This window comes from Cucurbita moschata, unplaced genomic scaffold, assembly GCF_002738365.1.
Source record: "Cucurbita moschata cultivar Rifu unplaced genomic scaffold, Cmos_1.0 Cmo_Scf00001, whole genome shotgun sequence".
Taxonomy (NCBI): Eukaryota; Viridiplantae; Streptophyta; class Magnoliopsida; order Cucurbitales; family Cucurbitaceae; genus Cucurbita; species Cucurbita moschata.
Window position 1 is genome coordinate 8,127,848 of NW_019268517.1, and position 18,791 is coordinate 8,146,638.

The 18,791-nt window shown below is 33.6% G+C and overlaps 3 protein-coding genes and 1 non-coding gene across 5 annotated transcripts; 2 read left to right on the top strand and 2 right to left on the bottom strand.

Moving 5' to 3' along the window:
- The first annotated feature begins 659 nt into the window (after window positions 1–659).
- LOC111451777 (J protein JJJ2) lies at window positions 660–2,921 on the top strand. Its single transcript, XM_023092361.1, has 2 exons — window positions 660–2,785; window positions 2,817–2,921. The coding sequence occupies exon 1, from the start codon at window positions 733–735 to the stop codon at window positions 2,698–2,700; it is 1,968 nt and encodes a 655-aa protein (XP_022948129.1). The 5' UTR covers window positions 660–732; the 3' UTR covers window positions 2,701–2,785; window positions 2,817–2,921.
- A 1,829-nt stretch (window positions 2,922–4,750) lies between these two features.
- LOC111452977 (vacuolar protein sorting-associated protein 25) lies at window positions 4,751–9,022 on the bottom strand. The gene is made up of 7 exons (XM_023093887.1): window positions 8,843–9,022; window positions 7,654–7,766; window positions 7,131–7,270; window positions 6,818–6,871; window positions 6,634–6,722; window positions 6,069–6,144; window positions 4,751–5,192 (listed from the first exon to the last, which is right to left on the bottom strand). Exons 2-7 carry the CDS (start codon window positions 7,710–7,712, stop codon window positions 5,071–5,073), a joined length of 540 nt encoding a protein of 179 aa, XP_022949655.1. The 5' UTR covers window positions 7,713–7,766; window positions 8,843–9,022; the 3' UTR covers window positions 4,751–5,070.
- Window positions 9,023–9,811: 789 nt separating this feature from the next.
- Window positions 9,812–15,266, top strand: LOC111454316 (phosphomevalonate kinase, peroxisomal-like). 2 transcript variants are annotated; one of them, XM_023095762.1, is made up of 10 exons: window positions 9,812–10,012; window positions 10,656–10,806; window positions 11,286–11,383; window positions 11,537–11,646; window positions 11,736–11,788; window positions 12,118–12,498; window positions 13,356–13,457; window positions 13,891–14,118; window positions 14,315–14,437; window positions 14,875–15,266. In XM_023095762.1, exons 1-10 carry the CDS (start codon window positions 10,005–10,007, stop codon window positions 15,121–15,123), a joined length of 1,503 nt encoding a protein of 500 aa, XP_022951530.1. In that variant the 5' UTR covers window positions 9,812–10,004; the 3' UTR covers window positions 15,124–15,266. The 2 variants fall into 2 exon arrangements, with proteins under 2 accessions (XP_022951530.1, XP_022951539.1); XM_023095771.1 differs by lacking the exons at window positions 9,812–10,012; window positions 10,656–10,806 and adding an exon at window positions 11,060–11,156.
- A 2,142-nt stretch (window positions 15,267–17,408) lies between these two features.
- On the bottom strand, window positions 17,409–17,515 carry LOC111454554. Its single transcript, XR_002712451.1, has one exon. It is a non-coding gene; the product is annotated as a U6 spliceosomal RNA (small nuclear RNA).
- Between the last annotated feature and the right edge of the window lie 1,276 nt (window positions 17,516–18,791).

The following is an 18,791-nucleotide window of genomic DNA, read 5'->3' on the forward strand; positions in this document are numbered from 1 at the left end:
TTTTTTTTTTTTTTTTTTTTTTTTTTTTTTTTTTTTTTTTTTTTTTTTTTTTTTTTTTTTTTTTTTTTTTTGAGTTAGAGTGTTATTGGTATGTTTATATGACTTTTATCTATACGCTTCGAAATTGCGGACAGTTCGTGAATTTAACGCAGTTCAATTAATGAAAGTATATAATCTAACAACATTTTTATAGACATTTTACGAATTTCAATGTAACTTCTAAAATGTAATCTAACAACATTTTTTTTTAATGAAAAATTAAGAATATCAACGTAGTTCAATTGGTTATAATATATATTATTATCTAAGAATATAGATGTTCGGATACTCTCGTCTCACATGGGATAACTTTTTAAAAAAAATTTAAATTGAAATATATTATTAATAACCCAAATAAAGTTTTTTTTTTAGGATTTAATTAATAAATAATATAAGTTTGATTCTTCATTATTAGTCTGTAATGTTATGGATAATCCATATTTCATAACTTTCCCTAATTTTTTTTTTCTTTATTTTTTGTTTTATATTTATTATATTAGACATATTTTTTTCAAAAATTTTAAAAATCGTAAAAATAAAATTATGAGCTGTGATTAATTCAATTTTATAGATATTAAATTTTTAAGTGTTATTGGATAAAAAAAATAGAAACAAAAATAAAACCCTATTTCTTCGTTTAGGCGGCGTAAACCGTTGGGGAATTCCCTCCGCCGCGGGTGCCGTTCTGTAGAAATGAACGGAGAAGCTGAGCAAAAACCAGAGGCTCGGCGACTCCGAGAACTGGCTGAGACGAAGTTCAGAGATTCCAATCTCAAATCTGCTCTCAAATACGCCAAACGAGCCCACCGCCTCGATCCAAACCTCGACGGCGCCGCTGAAATCCTCACCTCCCTTCAGATTCTCCGACTCGCCGCCGGCTCTCCAGATGAATGGTACGGGATTCTTCAGGTGGAGCCCTTCGCTCACATCAACACAATAAAAAAACAGTACAGGAAGCTGGCTCTGCTTCTGCATCCCGATAAGAATCCCTATGCCGGTTCCGAGGAGGCGTTCAAGCTCGTCAACGAGGCGTTTCGCTTTCTGTCCGACAAGGTTAGAAGGAAGGAGTACGATTTGAAGCTCCGGATACGGATTCAGGACGAGAAGATTGGAGATGCAGATGCGGAGGTTGCTACGGAGAGCGAAACGTTTTGGACTGCTTGCTCGACTTGCCAATTGTTGCACCAGTTTGAGAAAAGGTACGTAGGCTATAACTTGGTGTGTCCTAGTTGTAGAAAGAGCTTTAAGGCCGTTGAGGTCGTGCATAATGAACCTGAAATTGTGGAAAATGGACACATGGTTAGGGGTAGAAGGTTGAGGAATTTGAGTTCTAGGCAAAATTCTGGTAGTTTTCAGGGATTAGAACCACCTAGCTCGAGAAAAAAAATGAGTACCACTCAATCGAAGAGAAATTCTTCAGTGAAGAAAACTAGCGGTGAGAAGGAGAAGGGTATGGAAATGAATGGAAAAGCTGTTTCTGTAGAAGATGAACTTAGAAATGGAGACTTGGAGGAAGAACATGATAGTGATGATGAGATATGGAGTAGAAGAAGATTAAGAAGTGGGAGTATGAGGAAGAAGATGAGTAGTGTTGATGAGGTTTTGGAGAGGTCGAAGTTGAAGCCTGTAAAAATGGAGGAAGAAATGATGACTTTGGCTGAATTACAGTCTCAGGTGATTCGGAAAGCTCGAAAAGAGAAGATGAAACTGAAGTTAAAGGAGGAGGAGGAAGCAGAGGAAAGAGAGAATAAGAGGAAGAAGGGCGTTGAGGATGGCGACGACAACGACGATGACGAGAGACTAACCTTGAAAGAGATGGAGGGTCTACTACGGATTCGTCAGCAAGAAGCATCGAAGAGGGCCGGGTTCCCGAGAAACGAAAAACAAAGGAACTTGAAGAGGGATGTGAATCTGGAAATTAAGAAGCAAGGATCTTCTTGTGATTTGGATATGATGGTGGAAGATTCAGATTTTTATGATTTTGACAAGGATAGAATGGAGAGAAGTTTGAAGAAAGGGCAAGTTTGGGCTATATACGACGACGACGATGGAATGCCGAGGCATTACGGGTTGATCGAAGCAGTTACTGTAAACCCATTTGAGGTGAAAATGAGTTGGTTGGATGTTCAAAACAATGGGGAAGAAAGGCTACTTTCTTGGGAGAAATTGGGATTTCATGTTTCTTGTGGTAGATTTAAGGTCTCTAAGAAAACAACCATTGATTCATTGAACATTTTTTCTCATGTTGTGGATTGTGAAAGAGCAGCAAAGGAAGTCTACAGGATTTATCCCAAAAAGGGTTCAGTTTGGGCACTTTACAAAGAACAAGAAGCTCTGGATGCTGAGAAGAAACGAAACGTTTCGAGTACAAAGAAGCGAACTTACGACATCGCGGTGTTTCTAACAACTTATAGTGAGATGCACGGTTTAAGTATGGCTTATCTCGAGAAAGTTGATGGATACAAGACGATATTCAAGAGAAGGGAGATTGGTTATCATGCTATTAGATGGTTCGGGAAGGACGATATTCAGTTATTTTCGCATCAAATTCCCGCTCGGAAGCTTTCTGTAGATGAGGAACTTGGGCATCTGAAGGACTGTTGGGAGCTTGATCCAGCATCTCTTCCTTCAGATTTGGTAACCACCTGCAAGAGCAGATAGCATCTGAGTGCAAAACTCCCTTGCTGTTCGTCGACGGTATTCGGGCGATCTAATTATCGGGTATGTACTTGCTAACCATGTAGGTTGAATCAAATAATGCATTATGATTTGTAGCATAGCATAAGAGAGGCATTGTAGTGTATAGATCAAGGCACAATATCTTCTAGCCATAACCATACTCTTCATAAATCTAATATTGTTCGCCTAAGTATTTATGGGTCTCTCTCTCTCTCTCAGAATTTATGCCATGATTCTTAAGACAGGATTTGAATTGAGAAGGAAGAAGAAGAAACTTTGTGCCACTATGAGTTTAGTTTTCTATCAAATTAAAAAAAAAAAATCTAATAGATTGGTTATTTTTTAATTGTTTCATTCACGAGGAGGTTGATGAGAAAAAACTCTCATATTTGGGAAAAAGTGTGAGATCTCAGGTTGGTTGGAAAGGGGAACGAAACATTCCTTATAAGGGCGTGGAAATATCTCCCTAATAGACGTATTTTAAAATCTTGAGGGGAAGTCCTTAAGAGATATATTTTAAAACCTTGAGGTGAAGTCCCTAAGAGGCGTTTAAAACCTTGAGGCGAAGTCCCTAAGAGAGTGTTTTAAAACCTTGAGGCGAAGTTCAAAGAAGACAATATCTGCTATCGGTGGTATTGAGTTGTTACAAATGGTATTAGAGGGCCAGACACCGTTGTTTTTCCTGAGGGAAATCCTTTTCTGGTGAGAGAGGAAATCGTTTGACTGGAAGAGAGGGAGGAAATCGTTTGACTGGAAGAGAGGGAGGAAATCGTTTGACTGGAAGAGAGAGGAAAGTATTTCTAAAAAGAGGAAATCGTTTGACTGGGAGAGAGAGGAAAGTATCTCTAAAAAGAGGAAATCGTTTGACTGGAAGAATTTCTAAAAAGAGGAAATCGTTTGACTGGAAGAGGGAGGAAATCGTTTGACTGGAAGAGAGAGGAAAGTATTTCTAAAAAGAGGTGATTTTTCCTTGTTAATAGATTCACCTTATTTAAATAATTAACTATAAGAGTGACAAACTAGATCTGTGTCATTTCTTTCTAAATCTTGTCATTTCTTTTGAAATGCTACAAAATTGGCAATCTATTTCTTTCTAAATCTTGTCATTTCTTTTGAAATGCTACAAAATTGGCAATTTAATCAAACGTGTAAACCTAAATCAGGAAACCAAGAAAATCAGGAAACCAAGAAATGGCCGCCTACAAAATTGGCAATCCATTGCACCTGTTTGTCATTCATTGCACGTGTTTGTCAAATGTCAAATGGTCAAATGAATCAAAGGAAAATATGTAATCAAACCTGTAAACCTAAATCAGGAAATCAACATGCTTTTATCTAACAGACACCAGGCAGGCTAGAGGGCTTTTATCTAACAGACACCAGGCAGGCTAGACACAAGACAGTGTGGAGAATATTTAATCAAACGTGTAAACTTAAATCAGGAAACCAACATCAAGCAGGCTAGACACAAGACAGTGTGAATATTTAATCAAATGTGTAAACTTAAATCAGGAAACCAACAGGCTTTTTAGCCCAGACACCAAACAGTGTGGTATTGAGTTGTTACAAATGGTATCAAGGCCAGACACCGGGCGGTGTGCTAATGAGGATGTTGGGCTCCCAAAGAGGGTGGATTGTGAGAACCCACATTGGTTGGAGGGAAGAACAAAACATTCTTTATAAGAGTGTGAAAGCTAGAACAAAACATTCTTTATAAGAGTGTGAAAGCTTGGAGGACGTTGGGCTCCCTCAAAGAGGATGGACTGTAAGATCCCACACTGAACATTCTGTATAAGAATGTAAAACCTCTTTAAACCCAAAGAAAAAAAGATAATATCTACTAAGGCAGTCGTTGAATTTGATTCAAAATTGTAATATTTTGTTAACAAATATGAAATTAACGGTAGAAATGGATGAGAAAACAAACCAACAATATTTTTTAAAAATAAAAAATCAAATAATTACAAAACAAAATCCAAATAAATCAATTTTTTAGGATAAAATAATTGATATAACCATTTACTTAGCAGAATTACAGTTCCCCAATTCCCACTTCTAATTTTGTTACTTTTCAAATCATTCCAACTGATAATAAAAATACATTTAAAAGAACTTCAAAAGGCTACACAAAATACCATATCCTTCCAAAGCACTTCCAAGCATAGTTTCTTAAGTTCTACTTGAAGGCTCTTTACTTATTGGTTACATTACTACACTGAAATGCTGCACCAAAACTTTGGCAAGAAGAACTCTTCACAATCCCAGTTTGAATAGGCAGGGAAACTACAGATGAGTATCATTTAGAAGAAGATTGAACTGGAAAATTCACATTGAGGCCGTTCCATATTGGAGTCATACAGAGAATTTGATGCCTTCATCGTCTGTTGAAGAACCCTTGAAAATTGCAAGCTTTCCCTTCTGTTCAAGTTGCTTCAATGCTCTCATTAAAATCGTACGGTCAATCCCTTGAAGCTCTGAAAAATAAACGTATTTGGTTTGCACAAATAAGGCTTGAATGTGATCAAAGGATGTAACCATTTAGTAATGCAAGTATCAAAAGCATACTCCTATTTGATTCATGAATTTTGTGTAAAAGATTATTTGTCTTTACTATGATGAAACATTTTAGAGCATTTAACAAAACTCTTACATGACTTGCATGAGTAAGTTCATGTTTCAAGTCTCGTCCACTTCATTTGGCATCAAATTTGTTAAATATAATCTACAGGACCAAAGAAATCAAAGTAGACATTTACAAATATAAGAAAAGTTTCTTGGCCGTGGTGGCTTCCAGAATGAAAGAAAACCAGATATTCCTTTACATGAAAGCGAAAACTAGTACAACTCGGAACCTTTTAACTCTATTTCTCCTACCTTCCTTCTTACTCAAACGATGATTTCTTGACTCTCATCTACGAAAGTAATTTGTTTGCCCAGAAAAAGAAGATTTAAGTGATTTGAGTGAGTTTTTCTTTTATTTTCTTCTATTAAATTTCTATCTTCAATACTTTTTTCTTCTTTTCTTAATATGAATGTAAGGAGAAATTATCTATATTAATGGCTCACGTATATTCTCGCTATCTTAAGCTATCTTAAGTTGACAGGTTTAAAAGTTTACCAATAAAATGAGACTTAAAGGCTAATTATTCATAAGAGTTTTGCCAGAGTTACATTTCCCCTTGAGACAAATTTCTTGGATTTATTAAGCACCAAGATGTTTTCCATCAAAATAGCACATAATGGATAACCAACTAGAGTTGCTTTAAAACCAATATCAATGTAGCAAATGAAAAATAGATTTAGAAATCATTGGAAGATCTAAATCGCCTCAGTAGAAGCAAGGGAAGTACCTGTTCCTCTAGATTCAACTCCTGAACGTATTTCCTCAACTGTCATAACACTATCTTCAAGTCCATTGTTTTTCACCTATTTAATAAGGCAATTGCATAAGAATCTTTCAAAGCACCCCCTGGATTAGAGTTTGTTTGGAATGATTTTCCAAGTGATTAAACAAGGGATTTTAAGTGTTACAAAAATGTTCATATTACTTGAAAAATCTTTCCAAACAGGCTCAATTTGAGAATGTTGTAGTTCTTTAAAATAATTGTTTTAACTTTTTTTTAAAAAAAATCAGTTGTAATATAAAGTAAATAAGTGTGGAAATGTGGGAAAAGATGGGTAAAAAGGATTTTCAAGAGTTGGTCAGTAGAGGCATCAAACTCTTTGAGAATTCAAATGATACGCTTCACAACATTTTACAAACCAACACAACTGAAAAGGTTTAACCTAATTTTAATCAGTCAACATTAGAGAAAGTTAAAAATTTTATTACCCTTCCAAAAATCATTCCAAACTCACCCTAAACCAATCAAGTTTAACATAACTATTGACAGTTAACAAAGTATTTAGTCTTACAAAGTGCAAAATGATGTCAGCCCAATCTTGAATCCGGTGCCACAAAATAAGACATTTCCTATGTCCCTTATCCAGCCATTCTGCACGACCTATATTGGACAATTAAAGTAACAATTATCAGTTTTGGGAATAAATGGAAACTGTAAACAAATATAATGATAGAACAAAACTAGCACGGACTAACCATCTGAAACTAAGGCAGAGAGAAAAGCTACTCTAGCTTCATGACTGAGAGATCCTGTAGCATCACAACCACACTGTAAAATACATCAAACAACTGGAATAATAGAACATAGATCCATGACTGAGAGTTCTAAACACCAAACCCAATGTACTATGCTCCATAGAATGAAAAGGTTGCATATAATGAAGCCAATATCTTAATGTTTTTTACACTGTTCATGATGCTACTGTGAATGACTTTATTAGCGTTGATGTTAATGCATGTACCAAAAGTCCTAACGGTCAATGAGGACCAAACAAGTTCAGGAATTTACTCTCAATGACAGAATTTGAAAATAGAGGAAATTCCTCTTCGAGTCCAATGACAAATATCTTTTGTGTTCGGCAGTAGTCGAGAATAAGTTCCTTCCAAAGTTGGATTTGCTTCTCACGGGTGTCCTTCACCGGTTGCAAACTGATAAGACATGCAATACAAGATTATAAATGTAACTTAAGCTTCGTAACTTAAGACAAAAGACAAGCTTGACATAAAGTGAAACAATCAAAGTTATCAATAACAATTTCAGAATCGCAGCAAGGTAGAATTATCACATTCATTTTTTTATGAAAAAAAACTATCAGATTCATTCTTATGAGGCAAACGGGGAAACATAAGTGATCCAGAACCCTGTTAACTACTGGCTGAGCAATGAAGTGTTGGTTTTATTCACTCAGGAAAAAGAAGTCAAAACAAAGAGCTTAACATCATCAGAAATTGACTCGCAACTTCCAAGTTACTTGGTTTAGCAAATAAACATGTAAAAAACCATGGTAACTGAAACAGGAAAAGAAAATTACGTGAAGTATGGAGGGTAATTGAAGAAATGTGGTAGCTTGAAATCTCCCAATTTCTGCATTTTCTCTATTGCGCTCTCTGAAAATGAGTCCTATGGATGCATTTCTCTCTATAACTGAGAAATTTCAGATGGGAGGGAAGAAACTTAGCACCAACATCAATAAAATATAGAGATAAATTAACGCAGAGATTCATAAACATATCAGACCTAACCACTTTCCATTGATGCATAACTATTTTGGAGGTGTTAATGATTCTATGAGACTAGAAACTTGCAAACTAAGAGAGCCTTGCATTCCATAGCTAGTACAAACTTGATAAGGAAATACAAGTGGATCTCTTTTTCTAATTTTTATACTGTTGTTGATTATGATTGGAAATGAGTATGTCAAAGTAGAATCAAGTTTCCCTGTTTTTATGAATCAGATCGAACTGTAAGGTAAAATTGGTATGGTGAAGCTATAGCTATAAGACAGCATATGGCATGATAACTTCACAAGCATAAAGTACCATACTGAAAGAAACCATACTATCAAGGCAGGAGACCTCATTGGAAATATCTTGGATGATAAGAGATTCGTGATTGAGCACCTTTTGTGCATCGACTTGAACAAGCAAAATTGTTGAAGAAATACCGAACAACTTCATAACTAGCATACTATTGCCTAAAGGAAAATGGCATATGAAATAGAATGAAGCGAAACCAAATAAAGATGATGACTTCAAGTGAGTCTGGAACGATTCTAAAGTATTTACAAGTACTTTAACGGGTTAAAATCACATTTAATGATTCTAAAGTAATCCCAAACTCTTGCAAGATGATCATTATCTACATCTAATGCTTGATAACAGATTGCCACTCGACGCGCAAGCAAAACACGATTTGGTAGCTAAAATTATCGTCCTTGAAAAGTTTGGAATAATAGAACTAAACATATCCAGCCATTTTCGGAATAATTGATCGCTTGATTTCAGAGTAAAAGAAGCCAATAAACAGAGAATCATAAACTCCAAACTGGAATTCAATTTTTCCACAGAATCTCGCGTATCCAATGCGGAGATACAAAAATCTTTCAGAACTCTCCTCAAGCGCAGTGTAATAATAATTTCCATCAGTGTGTTACGATATTGAGATCAATCAGTGGACACAAAATGGAAATTTAGAGACAGAAAAAGAAAATTAAATTGTACCTGTAATCAATCGTGAAAACAAGAAGATCTTTGGATTGGTTGCCAATAAAATCGTGCTTTGTGCTCGCCAAGTATCGAATTTCGGCTTCGTCAATCGGCTAACCAAGAAGCAAGACCGAAACAGTTCGGGTCATCGCTGCAGAAGAAAACTCGAGCCCACTTCGGGCCCAAGATGATGAGTTTCCTCGGCCTCTTAAAATACAAATTTAATATTAATAATTTTTTTTATTTTATTAATAAATTCTCGATAAAATTCAATAACTTTTTAGAACAAATAAATTTTAATTTTTTTTTATCTAATAAGACATTAAATTTTTTATTTTATGATTAATAGTAAATTTTTAAAAAATTAAATTGGTCCTTACAATGTTTATTTTTTTTTTGTAATAATTACTTAATTAAACTTATTATTTGTTTATTAATTAATTATTTTTCATTAATATTTTTAATTAATTTAAAATATTATTTTTTAGAGTAGGGTTATATTTATATCTTAAATATAAAAAACTTCAACCCCACTCTATGTTGCAATATTATAAATTAAATAATTACAATTTAATATTATATTAAATTATATTTACTCCACATTTTTTAAAACAAAAAAAATTAAAAAATATTAATGTCAACAAAAATCTCAAAATTTTAATTTTATGAAAATATTGATGTTGATGGATAAAATAAAATATATATTTAAAATTACATATAAATGTTTTACATATTTTAAAGAAATAATTTATTATTATTATTTTTCATGTTTCATCCATGCTTCAATAGAAAATGTCTATAATTATAAAATATAATATATTTTCTACGGAATTATCATAATTAAATCTTAAAATTATTTATGAGATTTTATCCGAATAAAAATTTTAATAAATTATAAATTTATAGAAGTTTAAAAAAATCACTTTTTTTCTTTAATAATTTATTGATAATAATATATTTAGCGTGAAAAACGTTGGCGATTGAGCGCGCGCAAAAGACCAAATGGCGTGGGAAGCATGCGAGAGAGAGAGAGAGATGTTGACTGTAAACTCTTAAGAACTTGATCGATCGTTCCAAGTTGTGTCGCCAATTTATTCAACATTTCTCGACTAATCTCTCTTCAGATCGCATCGGCTGATCATACATTGATTCCGCAGTTGACCAGGAACTAGCAGAGATGGCCGTGTGAGTTTAATTCTTTTTCCATTTGAATCGGAACTATTTTCTTTAGCTGTTGATTCAGTCAATCTGAGGCAATTTGGTAGAATCGTCTAAGCTTTGTGTATCAGTCGAAATTTCGTCGCTCATATCATTTTGTCCAAATTTAACAGAATCACAAATACGTTTTAGTCTCTAATGTTAAGGATGTTATTTCGATTTTGTCGCTGTTGATTTCAATTTAGATTGTATGATTTAAACCATTTCCGCCGGTGGAGGTTGAATGTGGCTAATGGTTGGCTTGTGTGGAATGATACTTAGTGACTAGTGAGTGGATAAAATCTTAGATGAGAAATTAAGCCATTTAAGTGAGGATAATTTCAAATTCGTCTGAATGTCTAAGAATTTGGTCTTTTTATATCTTAGGTTGATTAATTCTTCCTTTCAAGTTTTGTCAACTCACTAAGTATTATACCATGTTCAACTATATTGAACATCTGCCAATGCTAGGGATTAAATTGAAACCTTTTAAGTGATGGGAAAAAACACTCAAGTGAAACATAAATAATGAAAGAAAGACAATGAATCAAATTTGTCACAATTTACACCAAATTTAGATGTCTCTAGACACATGACAGTCGAGTCAATTCTAATTTTGATGCTTCTGCAGAGTTACTTCAGCTCCTGGGAAAGTATTATTGACAGGAGGATACCTGATTTTGGAGAGGCCAAATCCTGGTTTGGTACTCAGTACAAATGCTCGTTTTTATGCAATTGTGAAACCACTGCACGAGCAAACTGAGGCAGAAAGTGGGAGTGGGGTATGTTTTGTCCCTTCATGATTGTCCTCGCATTTGTTATTAGTATAACAAGCCTTTTCAATTCATCTTTTGCTGTTTATGCCTTCTGATTGACTTTGGTGATTATATTTTTACTTTATACTTCACCATCTATCTTGCTGTTGATTGTGAAGTGCTCTTGCTTGACTGAACGTGTAAGTTCAGAGATGCAGCATGTCATGGTTTCTTGAAGTAAAAATCTACCCTTGCTAGGCAAGGGAATTGAGGGAGAGGAATAATAGAAGTTGGTTATTGTTTCAATGCCTTAATCCCAAATTTGCTGAATGAAGAAATTCTGGATTGAAGAATTTGTTTTTAACAATAGCATCATGGTCCTTGTAAAACTGCTTTTGCTGGCTCAGTTTTTGCACTATTTCCCCTAAAACTATTGTTTCGGCTGTTGTCATGCTGGGTACCGTTCATATTGCATTACATTACAACAGGCTCTTTTCTTTTCTCAGGAATGGGTAGATGTGAAACTGACCTCACCACAGCTTTCTCGAGAAAGTCTATACAAATTATCGCTTAAGAGCTTTACCATTCAGTGCATCAGCTTGAGGTATGTTTCTTTTTACTTGCCTTCAAACCACTTGCTCCCATGCCCCATCTATGCCCGCTAGTCTTTAATCAAGTATTTAGATTAGCAATATGCTATAGGATGTATGCAACTTATTCTTGATTTCAATGTGACATTCCTTAACCTTAATTTCAGTGAGTCGAAGAACCTTTTCGTAGAACATGCCTTGCAATATTCGTTGGCTGTTGCACATGGGATACTTGACAAGAACAAGAAAGATTCACTGCACAGGTTGCTACTACAAGGTAAAACCAGTATGGTCTTCTTCAATCATTTAAAACCATTAATGCTGCAAATTTAGTTGCTAATTTTTCAAAATGGGCTAGCTTTGCAGGTCTCGATATCACAATTTTAGGATGCAATGATTTCTACTCTTATCGGAATCAGGTGCGTGATATGTTTCGAACCCATGACTACCTTATTTCTCAACATCATGCTTATAACTTAGATGTTAGCCTGTATGGCTTTTCCTTTATGTATATTAGTAATAGTATCCCACGTGCACTTATTCTTTGTTTATAGTTCTATCTGATTTCTAAGGAAACATTTGTTTACAACGAACAAAAGACTGTCTGATGGAGTCGGTGACTCTCTTTTCTTTTTCCTGAACAGCAAATAATTGTTTCCTTTGAAATGTGTTTCTAGGATACTGAGATTTTTCAATATTGAATCTTTGTTTGTTGAAAGGATGTTGATGAGTTGATCCCATTTCATAGATTGAAGCACGTGGACTTCCTTTGACACCAGAATCCCTGTTGTCTTTTACACCGTTTGCATCAATTACTTTCAATGCTGAAGAATCAAGTAGTGAAAACTGCAAGCCTGAAGTTGCGAAGACAGGATTGGGATCATCTGCTGCAATGACGACTGCTGTTGTTGCTGCCCTACTTAATTATCTTGGAGTTGTAAATCTTTCCTCATCAAGAGGTCAAGACAAAGAAAATGATATTAAGGATCTTGATATCGTGCATGTAATAGCCCAAACTGCTCACTGCATTGCACAGGGAAAAGTTGGAAGTGGATTTGATGTCAGTTCGGCAGTCTATGGCAGCCAACGTTATGTTCGTTTCTCACCCAACGTGCTTACCACTGCTCAGGTATTTACGCATCTGCAACCCATTATTTAGCTCTCCTTCATCCTTTTCCTTGTAATCTGTATTCTTAATGACAAGAAACTGCCTGCTTACGGACTACACCATCAAACTGAAACACTTGAATCAAAGGATTCTAATGCCAATATTTTTTTTCCAATTCATGAAGCTCTGTGAGCCTTTGTTTCTATGTTCTAAGCACTTTAAATATGGTTTCAAGATTCTTTATAATATAATCGTGATTCCCATAAACCACCAGTAATGCTATTATTGCGCAGCACTGGATAATCCTAATTTATGTTTTCAATAGAATGAAGTTAAGCCTTTTGAGTCTTGGCTTTTCACTCATTTTTATTTGGGCCGTGAGTTGATGGCTTGATGATGACATGTTTGAAATAACTTTTCTTGTTGAAATTTAAGTCTTTGCGGCTTTAGAATATTAGATATTTGTCGGCAACTCTGGCCATGTTGAAACTATTATGGTATTCCTTCAGAGTCCAATGAACTGTCGGTTAACCTTCTTTTCTTAGTGATTACGATACAGAGACAAGTTTGTGCACTTTGTGATTAATGGGACTACTCTTAACTATTGGGACTTTTAATATCGGTTACTCTTTAGTGTACTGTTAAATGAAACAGTGGAAAATAGGGAGATTCTTTCAAGATACGAGATTAATTTAAGAAGTGTAATATTAAAAGGTTGGTTTTGTTTTTTCTTCCATGCCAAGGTTTCGCTTACAAACATCTCATTCAAAGGTTCTATCCTCAAAATTGCATTACACATCTTCTGCTTGTGTGATTTCCAAACAGCATGAATGCCTTCCTGAACTTGCGTTGTCTCTTATACTTTTGTATAATTGCAGGCAGCAGTTAAAGAACCACTAGAAGAGGTCATTGTCGATATCTTAAAAGGAAAGTGGGACCACGAAAGGACTGAGTTTTCCTTGCCTCCACTAATGAATCTTGTGAGCAAATTGGGGATTTCTCCCTTACATTTATTTAAATAAGGATTTTTAGATTTTTTATTTGCAAATATTTTCAACATATTTAGGTTAAGATTATGGCTCCTAATGCTAGATTATTTTCTTATGCTGTGCAGCTTATCCTAGAGATCGTTCATGGATATATTCCCTTACATATATTCACTTTAAAACAATATTTATCTACCAATCTAAATATAAATGTAGCTTAACTGGATAAAGACATATAACCTTGACCAAAAGATACTGTTCGATATCTTCAGAGATTTGAATCTTCATTCCAATGTCATGTTGAACTAAAAAGACGATGTTGTTCAATATTCAAGCAGTTTGGTTGTGCGTGTAGTAAGACAGTAAATAACTACCCAAGTCTATCCTCTGACACTATCTTTTCTTCTATGGTCTGTTTTTTTGTCAGTTATTAGGGGAACCAGGAGCAGGAGGATCATCCACACCATCGATGGTAGGTGCTGTTAAAAAGTGGCAAAAATCTGACCCTCAGAAATCTCAAGAAACATGGAATAAGTTGTCAGAAGCAAATCTCGATCTCGAGAGGCAACTAAATTTACTAAGAAAAGTTGCAGCAGAACAATGGGATGTGTATAAATGCATCTTAAGCAAATGCAGCATGCTTGGATCAAAAAAGGTAGTTGTCAAGCTTCACTAAGTCATTTTTAGGATGCATGTATAGAATCGCTTCCATTGTTGGAAAACTATAATGAAGTAAGATAGTACCTTCTGAGTATAGAAGTTTGTTTGATTGTGTCCCTGCATACTAATTTACTTCTTTTATCCATGTTTTTGTTAATTGACCTTAACATGTTACAATTTGATTTGAGTAGTGGATGGAACAAGCTACTGAACCAAACCAACAAGGCATTGTTAAAGCGCTGTTAGGGGCAAGAGATGCCATGCTCGAAATACGAAATCATATGCGGCAAATGGGCGAAGCTGCAGGCATTCCAGTAAGTCTCTTTCTTCATTTCTTCTCTCTTTCATCTTTCACTAAAATACAGTTTTGATCCCTTTACTACGATAGATCTGTTTTATTTTAGTCCATGTCCTTTCAAAATTTACTCCCTAAACGTTTAATAACTCTTAAAACTAGTTTTACGGTTATTGTTATAACTTCAATTCCCTCCTTACTCATTGTCGATGGACAGTACATTTGAAGCAACAAATAAAAAATCATGTCAGTCTGAACATAGCTCAGTAAATAAGACATTCATTATCATCCCAAATATTGATTATTCGATCATCCTCTCTGCAATTGTTAAAACTAAAAAAAAAAAAAAAAGTAAATCATCATATGGCATTCCATGCTCTCAACGCATCAGAACATTTCGGTCCAAAGAATACAAATAAAAAGTACCTGAGTTATATTGTTGGGTATATATGCCAGATTGAACCAAAGTCACAAACTGAGCTATTGGATAGAACAATGGAATTGGAAGGAGTTTTGCTGGCTGGAGTTCCAGGGGCAGGTGGGTTTGATGCTGTTTTTGCTATTACATTAGGTGATTCTAGCAGCCATGTGATTAAGTCATGGACTTCACTCAATGTTCTTGCCCTCTTGGTTAGAGAAGATCCCAATGGAGTTGCTCTAGAACGTGGTGATCCTAGAAGTAAGTGTATGGCACCTTCTGTTTAAACCCAACTTTTCTACGGTGTTTCTTGTATTATGTTTTCGTCTTGGTAGTTTTATGGATAATGGATTGAGGTTTTATCATTTTAACTGCTTTGATCATCAGAGTTTTTCTGAGAATATATATTGGTTAAATTATAATTTGGTCCAATTATGGAAAGTCTGTCTTCAACAGGTTCCCAATCCAACTCTGGTATTTAAATATGTCAAAATATTAGCACTTTTAAGCTATTTCTAGAATGAAATGAGATCGATGAAGATGAGATCTAAAGATATAAGACTCAGTTTGAGATGGAGTGGCTGCTCAAGTCAACAGTTAGCAGATATTATTCGTTTTGGCTCATTATGTATCGTCGTTAATATCAAAGTTTTAAAATGTGTCTAGTTGACGATGATACGTAATGGGCTAAAACGGACAATATCTGTTACCGGTAAGCTTGGGCTATTACAAATGGTATCAGAGCTAGATATCGAGCAGTGTGTCAGCGAGGATGCTGGATGCTGGGTCCCCAAGGAAGTGGATTGTGAAATCTCACATTAGTAGGAAAAGAGAACAAGGATTCTTTATAAGGGTGTGAAAAACCTATTAATGTGATTATTCCAACTATATTTAGTATCATACATGTAACGACCATAGTCGGAATCATCACTCTTAGATACATTATTTTTATAAGTAGAGTTCTAAAAACTATAAAAAAAAAACTTTCTAGTTCACCTCCAAAAAAAAATGATCATTGTCAATCTCAAAAATTTGATTTTCATTATCCAAATATATGGAATAAATGCTGCTATTACTATCCCTAATTGAAAAAGTGTCATCAGATACGAAATTCTAAATGACGACTAAATCATCGGTATATGACAATATTGCTCAACGGCGGGCTTTGGGCTGTTAGTTTAGTAAATTAAAAAAAAAAAAAACTAATATATTAATATTAAATTGTTGGAATCTAGTTATAATAACCAAGTAACCAAAGTAGCTGTATTATTCCAATTATTAAATATTAATATTCAATATCTAATTTACTATAAGATAACTATTTGAAGATGCTTATGCTTCAAATAGCAAACAATTTAGTTCAATCTAAATTATTTAATAAAAAATTATTATTATAAAAAAAAAAAGAATCAATAAAAAACAATACATTTTAAGAAAATTTTAATTCAAAAGATGGATTCGACATAATTTAGCAAGTAAAAGTAAATTGAAAAATAGTATAGCTTACAAGAGTGCCCCCAATATTCTCTGATAATTGCTTTCTACCCCTACTACAAAAGTAATTTCAAAGGAGGCCCTACAAATTCTATTTTTGTCTCATATCTATTTCTAATTATAACGAAAAATCCAATTTAGGTATTATTTTTAGGGGAAAAAAAATAGGAGAAAATTATATTTATTTATTTATTTATTTGAGTTGAGAGAATGGGGCAGAAATAAAAAAGGACAGAAAGTTGGGGACAAAAAAGAAAAGAAAAGGAAAAAGTAGGGGGCCGTTGGCAATAAATATAATAAGTTGGTAACTTATAAACCAAAACCCAATAATTCTACTCTGTACTCCCCCACCTTTTATTCAGATAATAATAATAATAATAATAATAATAATAAAATACGAATTATTTATTTATTTATAATTCAGTTTCTCTCTGTAACTTAATTTTGTAGGTCCCACTTCCAAATTTGATTTACAGTCGTCCACGTGTCATCATTAAAATCACCTCCTTGTGGGCCCCCACCCACCATGAGTGTGAGTGGTTATTCTCAATGGCGTTTGAATAATGAAGAGAAGATTTAAATTTACGACTCCGCTTAGTTAATAAAGGTCGTTAACTTTTATTTAGTTTTTAAAATTAAATTAATATTTTTAGTCTTTAAATTTTATAATTCTATAAAAAAAAAAAAAAAAAATTATTTTATTTAAATTATAAACACTAAACTTTATTATCTATTCATTCTAAAGCTCTTGGGTATAACGGCCCAGATCCACCGCTAATAGATATTGTTCTCTTTGGGCTTTTCCTTTTGGACTTTCTATCAAGGTTTTTAAACGTGTTAGGGGAAGGTTTCCACACCCTTTATAAATGGTGGTTTGTTATCCTCTTCAACCAATGTGAGACATCACAATCCACCCCCCTTCCGGGGTCAGCGTCCTCGTTGGCCCTCTTTCCTTCCTCCAATCGATGTGGGACCACACCTAAATCCACCACCTTTAGGGCCAGCGTCCTTACTGGCACACCGCCTTGTGTCTACCCCTTTCGAGGAACAACGAGAAGGCTGACACATCGTCCGGTGTATGGCTCTGATACCATTTATCGATTTGTGCGTGTCATCCTTGCGCAGTGGCCATGTTAATCTTCTCTGTATCGTTCCAATTTTATCGGATGTTCCCAAAGTTTTAATTTTTAATTTTTTTAATTAAAAAAAATTCAAATGTTTTTTTAAAAGATGTGGAATCATTGTACGGAAAAAAAACACAAATTTAATTTTTTGCCTTTTTTATTTGGGTGAAGAATCTAAATGTTTCTTTATAAAATAAAATAAAATAAAATTTATTGTAAAAAATAAGAAAATAAGTAAAAAAAAAAATTATTTTTTATAAATATATTAACTAATTATACTTTTCCCTTTACTTTTGCTTTTTCCTTCCCTTATTCCCGTTTTATTTTTATGATGAGGTGTCAGCAGGTTGATCCGAATTTTATTATTATTATTATTATTATTATTATTAAAGATAATATTGGATTTTAAAACAATGTTGAGATCAACTTTTGGAAGGCACGAATTTGCCAACTAAAAATAATAATAACAAGTTAATACATAATACATTTATTTTAAATAATAAATATTTAATTTTTTTTATTCAAAATACAATATATAATAAGTAACGGTTAAAATTAATTTAAATTTAAAGATTAAGATAAAATTTTATTTTATTTTATTTTTATCACTATAATAAGATAAATATAATCGTCTTAAAACAATATTATATAGAGATAAATATATTAAAAATCCCATTTATTTATTTATTTAAAAGTGATTTACCAAAATAAAAATGTAATGGAACTAAAAAGACTAATATTAAATAGAAGTCAGAAAATAATAATGAGGAATACAAATTACAATTATGGAGTTAAAGTTAACGATACCGTTACCGTCAAAATGGAGATGATTGCCCACGCTCTTCGAAGCGCTTTGAAACTGCAATTCCATGTTATAAATATCTTGGTCGTGTTCGTCTTTCTTGTCACGTGCTTGGTTGGCGCGTGGGACAATAGCTTCAAGGACAACCGTCTGTCCCTGTAACCAGTCTCTATCTATCACGAACTCAAATAAGATTAGAATTAGTGGGGCCCACTTTTATATATATATATATATATAATTTTTTAGGATAATTTTTACAAATAGTTGTAATATTAATATTGGTGTTATATTGCTGACTTAACAATATATAAGAATTCAATTAATGCCAAATATAAATAAAATATTTCATTATACCTTAGAAAAAAATTTTAAAATTATAATATTTTAATTAATTTAAAGTATATTAGACGTTTTTTGTTTATTATGGTAATAAAAAATTAAAATATTTCGATGAGATCGTATAAATTAAGATTTTAATATTATCATTTAAATAAATTTAAAATTATAATATTTTAATAGTTGAATTTTTTTTAAT

What these genes read in the sequence shown, in the direction of transcription:
- LOC111451777 (XM_023092361.1), top strand. Translation starts at nt 733, where the DNA reads ATGAACGGAGAAGCTGAGCAAAAACCAGAGGCTCGGCGACTCCGAGAA.
- LOC111452977 (XM_023093887.1), bottom strand. Translation starts at nt 7,712, where the DNA reads ATGCAGAAATTGGGAGATTTCAAGCTACCACATTTCTTCAATTACCCT. An exon ending in AATTACCCTCCATACTTCAC is followed by an intron (nt 7,271 to 7,653) that starts GTAATTTTCTTT and finishes ATGTCTTATCAG; the next exon opens with TTTGCAACCGGTGAAGGACA. An exon ending in AGTTGAATCTAGAGGAACAG is followed by an intron (nt 5,193 to 6,068) that starts GTACTTCCCTTG and finishes TTTATTTTTCAG; the next exon opens with AGCTTCAAGGGATTGACCGT.
- LOC111454316 (XM_023095762.1), top strand. An exon ending in AGGCAGAAAGTGGGAGTGGG is followed by an intron (nt 10,807 to 11,285) that starts GTATGTTTTGTC and finishes TTCTTTTCTCAG; the next exon opens with GAATGGGTAGATGTGAAACT. An exon ending in ATTCAGTGCATCAGCTTGAG is followed by an intron (nt 11,384 to 11,536) that starts GTATGTTTCTTT and finishes CCTTAATTTCAG; the next exon opens with TGAGTCGAAGAACCTTTTCG.